Genomic DNA, 9,390 nt, shown 5'->3' with positions numbered 1-9,390 from the left:
GTGGGGGTGGGGGGTGGAGGAGGCCAGGGCGACGGCCTCCACCTGCCACTTAACGGGCCCAAAGACGTCCACCTGGCCCCAGAGCCAGCTTCAGGGGCACTGGGCCTGGGCACATTCCCTTCTCAGCTCTAAACATCAAAAAGCCACTCTTGGCAGCTCCCCCCAGCACACAGGAACTGCTCAGTCACTGCAAGCTTCCCTGGAATGCCTGGGAAAAGGGGGAGGCTGGGATTCCTAAGCTCGCAAACTTCTCACCCTACCGTCTCCTCTCGGCCACCACCACCTTTGTCCTGCATTGACCTCCGCAGCCTCCTAACTGCTGCCTCAGCTTGGAAGGCTGTGGTCCCTAGGCCTGGCTGGGCACAGACCACGGCCCTGAGTTGTGGGTCACTGCTGAAGAGGCCAGGCCCTGGGGCCGGGTAAGCAGGGGCTCCTTCAGGTCCCCTCTCCCCATACCTCATTTCTCCCACCTTTCCACTCCTGCTGCCACCACCGCTGCTGCTTTTATTCCATGCCATTTATAGAAGTTTCTAGAAATGAAGCATTTTATGTCCATCATCTCAGTTAATACTCACTGAGTATTCTCAAGGAACGTATCATTATACCCATTTCACATGTGAGAAAACCGACACTCAGAAAGGTTTGGGAATTTGACTCTGCCATGCAAACATAAACCCAGATCTCGTAGATTCCAGAGCTCTGCATTTTCCAGTTGACACACAGCTTCCCTAAGCTGTATCACCCTTTATACCCTGACCCCTAGCCTCGTAGGTGGTGAGGATGGGGAGGTCTGGGGCTGGGTGGTTCCACACATAAGCAGTGGTCATGCCGCTACGTGGCGGGGGACCCCACTCGAGGTCCCAACAGATTCGGGGGCGGAGTGAGGCAGACATCCTCGCAGGGACTGAGTTCTGGGATCAGCTGGAAGAGAGTGGAGCGGACATCTCAAGAGGGATTACGGTCTACCCAGGGGTCAGGGTTTCAGAGAGACGGGCTCGTGGGGTGCAGGGAGAGAAGCCAGAAATAAAGCAGGTCAAATAATATAGGAGATGGAAGGCTTGTGAGCCTGAGGGGCCAAGCGAAATGAGGCAGAGGCCAGAGCCCCAGGGCTTCTCGGGCCTGGAGGCACAGGGCTGGGGACCCCATCCCAAAACTCTGGTCATCACTTAAGCCCCCAGGTGCCAAACTCTATCAGGGGTCTGGCTTGAGGGTCCCAGTGGGAGAAGAAACACTGGGCTTAAATCCTAGCTCCTATGCTAACTAAATGGAGTCACTGGGTAGTGTCCCTGGTTAACACACTTGGCTGCTAACTGAAAGGCTGGAGGTTGGAGTCCACCCAGAGGTGCCTCAGAAGAAAGGCCTGGAGATCTACTTCTGAAAAATCAGCCATTGAAAACCCTATGGAGCCCAGTTCTACTCTGACACACATGGGCTTGCCCTGAGTCGGAGTCAAATTGACAGCAGCTGGTTTGCTTAGGCTAACTGAAGTTTGACCTTGAGCAAATTAACCACCTGAGCCTTCCCTGGCTTATCAGCAAAACAGGAATACCTGCCCCAGAGGGCTACTGGGAGGATCAGATGAGCTGATGTATGTGAAGTCAGGGCACAGAGCTTGGCACTTAAAAAGGTGCCAAGGGGATCAAATGGGCAGGTGAGGGGGACATGGGGGCAGGTGAAAGGGAAATGGGGGCAGGAGAGGGCGAAATGCGGGCACGAGAGAGGGAGATGGGGCAGGGGATGGGGAGACGGGGACAGGAGGTATTCTGACTCCCCACCCATCTCTTCCATCTCAGAACCTTTAAGGGGCTCCTAGTCTCCCAGATGTCCCAAATCGGAGGCTTCCAAATGCAGCTCCCTCGAGGCCACTCCAAGCTGGATCAAGAACGGGTCTGGCCCAGGGATGGACTGGACAGTCTTGAGCAAACGCTCAGACTAGGGTAGAGACAGGCCGAGCCTCCGGAGGCTTTGCATGCATCTGCATAGATTGGTCCCACGATGTCATCAATTCCCTGTAGCTCCCTCTTCTACCTGAGTCCAGGTGAGGGAGATGCTAAGTGTGGGAGCTGCCTGGGGCTGGATGCTCAGGGATAGGGTATCAAAGGTCCAGGAAGAGGCTGGTGTCGCCCCTTTGGAGCCCTCACCCATCCAGAAGAGATGCCCTCGGTTCTTCAAGCACACACAGCCAGTAGGCGCTAGCAGGCCCCCTCTAAAACCCAAAAACCAAACGCAGTGCCATTGAGTCGATTCCAACTCATTGCGACCCCGCATGTTACAGAGTAGAACTGCCCCCATAGGGGTTTTCTTGACTGTAATCTCTATGGAAGCAGATCACCAGGACTTTCTTCCACGGCACCGCTGTGTGTGTTCACATCGCCAACCTTTTGGTTGACAGCTGAGTACAAAGTGTTTGCGCTACCCAGGGACTGACTAGATGCCTAATAAAGGCCATAGGGGCCAGGCACTGGGCTTCCCAGCTGTTTCCCTCTGCTCCCACCCCAGCTCAGACACCACCAGCTGGCCCTGCCCTACCCTGCCCCGCCCCGCTTAGCCAGGGCATCACCGCAGCACCTGAGCCCCCTCCCTCCGCCTCCCTTCTCCTCACTGCCACCCTACAAATGAGATGCTAATTTATGCCCATCCCCTGACTCCCAGTCTCCTGGCAGATGCCTGGCCCAGCTCGGGGCCGGTGCTGCCTGCATGCCAAGTGCTTCATTAGCCAGCAGAGAAGGCACTCGCCCACCTTAATTGAATCCCCGCCAGTGACCTTCAGGATCCAGGCACCTTCTGAAGCTGTGGGCTTGGGAGGGTGCGGCAAACAATTCTCCCGCGGCCTCCACAGCTGCTGCCGAATGGATTTCTCACTCAGGAAAGCGTGTTCAAAAAGCATCTAATGGAACGGATCATCAATTTGTTTGAATAGACATTTAATCTGATTAGGGGGGTCCTGGCCACCAGGGCAGCTAGCGCAACTGAGCTTTGACATGGCTCTGGGGACTCGTAAGTGGGGCAGGGGGGAGGGGGCCCTGCCTGGGGAAGGAGGGTGGGGGCTCCTCATCCACCACCCAGTCTTCCTTGGCTCATTGTACATACAGCCAAAAACGTTACAGAGAAAAGAAGGAAGCAGGCGGATGCCACAGAGCAGGGCCAACATTTCCTGTTTTTCTGTAGCCCCAGCACTGGGCACAGGGTGGGCAGAGCAAAGAAGATGCTCAGGAAATACGCGGTGAACGAATGGGGCTAAGACCCAACATGGAAGCCAAGATGTTCAGAAAGCCATCTCTGGACAAGGCTAGGCGATGCTGTACAGACACTTTCATCCATCCTTCCTGGAAGGAATGTGGAAGAGAACAAAGAGTACCAGGAAGTAAGTCTGGCTCCCAAGTGAATCCAGACCCACCATGTCTGCCCTGCCACAGGGCCTTTGCCTGTGCCATTCCTCTCCCCTGGAAGGCCCTTCACTTTCTTCTCTGCCAGGAAAACGCAGGTGTTCAGTCCACATTAGCTCCCCCCACCCCACCCTTGTCCCTTTTAAATGCTGTGTTCTCTGTAACTCTTTTCCTGATACCCTTCCTCACATCCCACAGATGTTTGAAGTTATGTAGCATGTACGTCAAGGAGCCCTGGTGGCACCGTGATTAAGTGTTTGGCTGCTAACTGAAAGGTTGGAAGTTCGAACTCACCATAGGAGAAAGATGTGGCAGTCTGCTTCCGTAAAGATTAAGGCCTTAGAAACCCTACGGGGCAGTTCTACTTTGTTCTGTAGGGTCGCTATGAGTCAAAATCAAATCGACAGCAACCGGGTTGGCACATACATCACCGCTGCATGTGTATAATCCCAAGCTAGCGTGTCGTCTGCTGGAAGACAGGGACAGGGGCTCTCTCACTCCCTAGCCCCAGAGCCTAGCACACAGCGTGGCACACAGGAGGGCCCAGATGCATGAATGAAAGAGTGGATAAACAAACTTGCAGATGAACTTGGCCAGGTCACTTCGTCTTGGGGGCTGACTATCCTAGGGGATGTCTAAGTTCCCTTCTCTTGCAATCTGATGTTGCAACATTGGCATAATTTGTGGCTGATGGCCTTGCTGGGCCCTGGAGTGGAACCAAACCATAAAACCCAAACCTGTTGCCCTTGAGTCAGCTCCGACTCATGGCGATCCCCTGTGTGCAGACTGGAACTGTGCTCCGTAGGGTTTTCATGGCTGTGACCTTTGGAAGATCACCAGGCCTTTCTTCCAAGGTGCCTCTAAGTGGGTTTGAACTGCCAACCTTTCAGTAAAGGTTAGTAACCAAGTGCTTAACCACTTGTGCCACCTAGGGACTCCATGAGGTTCAAATCCTAGCTCTGCCACTTACTAGCTATGTGAACCTGGGCATCTCTCTGTAGCCCTGCTGTGCCTCAGCCGGAGAAGGGGACAGTCACAGTGCCTGCCTCACAGGCTGTGAGAGGGGTAAGGGCTTAGAGCAATGCCTGGTACAGAGAACAAACCCCTAAAGGGTGGCCGTTATTATCTCTCTCTTTGCCTGGTGTCACTACTTCGAGCACGTCTCACAGCCAGGACCTCCCTCCTGCGCCGCACAGGTAAATAACGCCATAGCCTCCAGCCCGCGCCGCACAGGTAAATAACGCCACAGCCTCCAGCCCGCGCCGCACAGGTAAATAACGCCACAGCCTCCAGCCCGCGCCGCACAGGTAAATAACGCCACAGCCTCCAGCCTGCGCCGCACAGGTAAATAACGCCACAGCCTCCAGCCTGCGCTGCACAGGTAAATAACGCCACAGCCTCCAGCCTGCGCCGCACAGGTAAATAACGCCACAGCCTCCAGCCTGGCGTGGAAAAAAGATGGTTCTCATTTCCAATGGGTTTATTTTGCGATTAACAGAGAGGAAGGGAGCCCTTTCTTCCATTTCAGCTGGAGGGTTCAGAGATTAAACTTCTACCATTGATTAGAATGCTTCTGCCTAATGGTGCTATTATCATTTTAGTGTATTCAGATTCATTTGATAATAAAATTTTCACTAACTCCTGGAATTCCTCCCAAGAAGCTCGCTGGGCTGCACGGATGACAGTCCTCTTCCCCTCAGTAAGCCCGAGGCAGGAGAGCATGCTTGGAGGATTCTCCAGCTTTGAGGCCAGGACCTGAGACTCACGGAGACGGAGACAAGGGCTTTGTCCAAGGTCCCATGTGAAGTCAGCTGCCCTGCCAGGCCCGGCTGGCTCTGTGGAGGCTCGCCCTCACCCTGCATCTGGCTACTGACCCCTCTCCCCAGGTGACTTTCTTGAAGGCCCCTCAGCTGGTGAGCTCTCTCCATCACCTGGGTACCAGTCTTCAGCCCCTCTCCGAGCCCAGGGACTCTGGAGGTGGAGGAACACCAGCCTCTCACAGGTCTGGGAAGCCCAGAGCAGGAACTCACAGGCCCAAGGATGCTTCCAGGAACCCACCGCCTGGGGGTTTCAAGGGTCCACCCCCTGGCCACCAATGATGTCACCAGACACCTGGCACAGAGGGCAGTGCCAGAGGAATGAACCAGGGGTCCCACAGCCCTGCCTGGCACATTTCCCAAGGACAACCCCCTTTTTCCTCCCCTTGCCCACCCTAGGGGCTGCTCACGCTAGGGCCTGCCCACCCTAGAGGAAACGCTATCACCTAAAAGGAGACCATCCATTGGGCCTGGGGGGGCGGGGATGGGAAGGGAGGGGAGACGGAGCTAGGCTAGCTGACCAACTTAACACTGGCATCAATTTCCTCATACTGACCCACGAGTGCTGAGCTGGAGAGCAGGCACCTTTGGGGGCTCCCTGCTCCACCTCACCACCTGTCTGTCCGTTTGTTGCACTGTGGTGGCTTGTGTGTTGCTGTGATGCTGGAAGCTATGCCACCAGTATTTCAAATACCAGCAGGGGGTCACCCGTGGTGGACAGATTTCAGCAGAGATTCCAGACTAAGACTAGGAAGAAAGGCCTGGCAATCTATATACAAAAATTAGCCAATGAAAACTTTATGGATCACAACAGAACATCATCTGGCTCGCTTGCCTTGGATGCGTCATCAGGAAGGATCAATCGCTGGAGGAGGACATCGTTCTTGCTGAAGTAGAGGGCCAACAAGGGCGGGGGAGACCCTTGGTGGGGCGGATTGGCACAGCAGCCACCATGGTAGACTCGGACATGCTGGTGGTTGTGAGGATGACACAGGACCAGGCCACGTTTTGTTCTGTTGTACATACAGTTGTCATGAGTTAGAGTTGATTTGACGGCAGCTAATAACACAACAATGACTCCGCCTCATCACCTCCAGATGGATGCTTTCCAACAAATTTCATTGGCTTCTGCCTATTTCCACTTCCCTGGCATTAAGGTGGGCAGCTCAGCCCAAGGAGACGGGAAAGACAAAGGAGGTGGCTGCTGAAGGCTTAATCCACGCCCAGCTTCCCATGTCTTCTCATTTAATCCTCCCAGCCATCTTGCGGGAGAGTTATTATTATTGCCCTTTCATTTCTCTCACCTGCATCTCAGAGGAGAGCGGCGAGAAGTCACACAGCGAGAAAATGGCGGAGCCGGGTTTCGAACCTGCAGGCCTCGACCTGCTGAGCGGCCTTCGGTTCAGCGCTGTTTGGATCACAGGGAAGTCGGCGGCGGCCCCGCCCGAGGGGAGGGAAAAACAAAGCTGTGAGTCGCTCTGCGCGCAGCGGCTGAGAGATGGACCCGCCGCCGCGGAGGGGCACACATTCATCAGGCTGGTGACCCGACTGTACCGGAGCTTTGTGGCGTGTAACAAAGACTGTGGAGCAGAAAATTGGAGTTCAATTTGCCGTCCATCCGGCGCGCAGCACTCAGCCTATTCCAGTCTCTGGCAGGCACCTCTGCGCTTTATCATAAATAATAACACCACTCGGCGGCTCCACGGCCCCTTCGGCAGTTATCGTCCCCGAGCAATTTACAAGCTGGATTAGCTACGGAGAACTGCACACGCATGCGCCGCCCCGCAGCTGCTCACGTGGGCACTCGGGGACCCTCCTTTCCTGGTGTCACCCACCGTGGGGCTGCACCCAATCTGGAGGGAGGCAGGTCCTCAGCAGCCCACTCCCCACCCCCCATGCTGGCAGCTCCTGCCCCAAACCCCCTCCTGGCCTCTTTTCCTGAGTGGTGCAACGGGTTAACGAGCTCGGCTGCTAACGGAAAGGTTGGAGGTTCAAGCCTACTCAGCGGTGCCTCAGAAGAAAGGCCTGGTGATCTACATCTGAAAGCTCAGCCATTGAAACCCTGAGAAGCACAGTTCTACTATGACACACCTGGGGTCACCATGAGTCGGAGTCAACTCAATGGTGGGTGGTAGTTGGCAGAGGCCCACAGGACTTGTGGCCTGGCCTCTTGCTGGAGGAGTCCAGGGGCCACAGTCTCTCTCTTTCCTCCCGTTTTAGAAACAGTTTCCAGATCTTCTCCGCCCCTGATCAGCAGCGTCCCTCTGTTTTTACAAGCAGGCCCGTTTCTTTCCTTCCAACTTCATGGGGCTGGTGTGGGGGTGCACTGTCACTGAGGCCCACTAGTTCAACCGCTCACTCGGCAGGTGAGACGCCCGGGGCCCAGAGAGGTGAAGCGTCTCACGTAGGGGCTCCATCAGCTGCCGCGCTAGGGCCAGAGCCCAGGGCTCCGATGCCCAGTCTGCTGCGCGGTAGACCACACCAAGAGAGGTCGGCTAAGGGGCTCAGACGGGCTGGGTCGGTCTCCTCGGAGCAGGCCTGGGAAATTTCCAGGAGGGCTCGTGGGGCAGAGCACACAGGGACTCCAGCCACAGCTTCCCCCTCCGCCAGTCTAAAAAGCAAAAGCAGTGCAAGGTCTTACCTGGGCCCTCTCACTGCCTGCCCAGTCCCACCCACTCCTTTGAGAGAAGGCCCTGAAGAAGTCCTAAGTGGCCTTCCCAGTCCTAAGAAGTTACTCTAGCCCCTGCCTTAACCTCCTCCCCTCGCCTCCTGACATGACACCCCGACAGGTGCCGATTAGCCAGCAAGCACGGTAAGCACCGGTTTACAGTAAGCAAGGGACACATGGACTTAATTGTGCTTACTTACTAATCTGTAGTGCGTAATTTCATGTTTTTTTTTTTTTTTTTACGAAAACCAGGTGAAATTGTGCACTACAGATTAGTAAGTAAGCACAATTAAGCATGTGCGTACCTTGCTTATTGGATAATCCGTCCCTGCACGCCGAGCATCTCCCATATGCCAGGCACTGGGCCTACTCTTTGGGTTCCAGAGGGTGGGGCTGGCTTTCCCCTCAGTCTCATGGGGCAGGGAGTGGGGGCAGGGCTAAAAGCTTGGACTAGTTCAAAGAGAACCCTCCCCTCATCCACTGCCCAGATATACAGGTGATCTGGAGGACAGACAGCCTTGGTTTGTGGGTGGCCAGACAGGGTTCGGACCCCACCTCTGCATTTCCAAGCTGCCTGCCACTGATCAGCCACCTGTGTTCTGAGCTGCAGCTTTCTCGCTTGCGCAATGGGAATCCTGCAACACCTACCTGGCTGCGGTTTGTTAGGATTCAGTGTGATAAATTCATGAAAAGCTGGAAACCCAGCGCCTGGCTGGGTGCTTGGCACATGGGAAGCACCCAGGGACGGGCGCTGCGCCAGGCCTGTGCTCCGTGTCTTAGGTATAATCTCTTATTCCGGCCACACAGAACTGCCACAGTGTTTGTTGTTTTGGTCAGATGCTGTCGAGTCCAGCTCCAGTTCATGACGACCCCACGTACAACACGAGTGAGGAGTCGCCTGGTCCCGTGCTGTCTTCATGATCACTGGTATGCTTGAGCCCCTTTGTTGGGACCATTGAGTCAGTGTATCTCATTGAGGGTTTCCCTCACCTTTGCTAGCCCTCCACTTTACCAAACAGGATGTCCTTCTCCCGCAATTGGTCCCTCCTGATGACACATCCAAAGTAAGCGAGTCTAAGTCTCAGACAATATTCTGTGATCTGTAAGGTTTTCATTGGCTAATGTTTGGAAGTAGCTCTCCAGGCCTTCTCTCCTAGTCTGTCTTAGTCTGGAAGCTCCGCTGAAACCTGTCCATCCTGGCTGACCCTGCAGGAATCTGCAGTACCGGTGGCATAGCTTCCAGTATCACAGCAACACGCAAGCCACCACAGTATGACAAACTGACACGGGTGGTGAGCGTGGGGTCAGAACTATTAACAATGCTATTTTACAGAGAGGGCAACTGAGGCTTGGGGAGCTGAGTCACTCCCCAAGGTCACATAACTGGGAAGTGACCTGGGAGCTGTGGGCACACGAAGCCCAGTGCCATCAAAGGCCAACCCACACTGTGCAACTCCAAGAAAGAAGACAAGGCTTTGCCCCGGCGGAGCTAAGGGTGGTGGACCGGTCGTCCAAGTGC

At 55.1% G+C, this 9,390-nt stretch overlaps 1 protein-coding gene across 1 annotated transcript in view; it reads right to left on the bottom strand.

Annotated features, from left to right (window-relative positions):
- Positions 1-893, bottom strand: part of LOC101358658 (protein sidekick-2) — a 173,934-nt gene extending 173,041 nt beyond the window's left edge. The window contains exons 1-2 of the mRNA XM_023729433.1: positions 758-893; positions 261-409 (exon numbers count right to left, since the gene is read on the bottom strand). Coding sequence (XP_023585201.1) covers positions 261-409; positions 758-893 — 285 coding nt within the window. The remainder of the gene's footprint in view (positions 1-260; positions 410-757) is intronic.
- Positions 894-9,390: the final 8,497 nt, after the last annotated feature.

The sequence above is a fragment of the Trichechus manatus genome, unplaced genomic scaffold (assembly GCF_000243295.1).
Source record: "Trichechus manatus latirostris isolate Lorelei unplaced genomic scaffold, TriManLat1.0 scaffold00028, whole genome shotgun sequence".
In the NCBI taxonomy this organism is placed as follows: Eukaryota; Metazoa; Chordata; class Mammalia; order Sirenia; family Trichechidae; genus Trichechus; species Trichechus manatus.
This window is presented reverse-complemented; position numbering and strand designations above follow the sequence as displayed.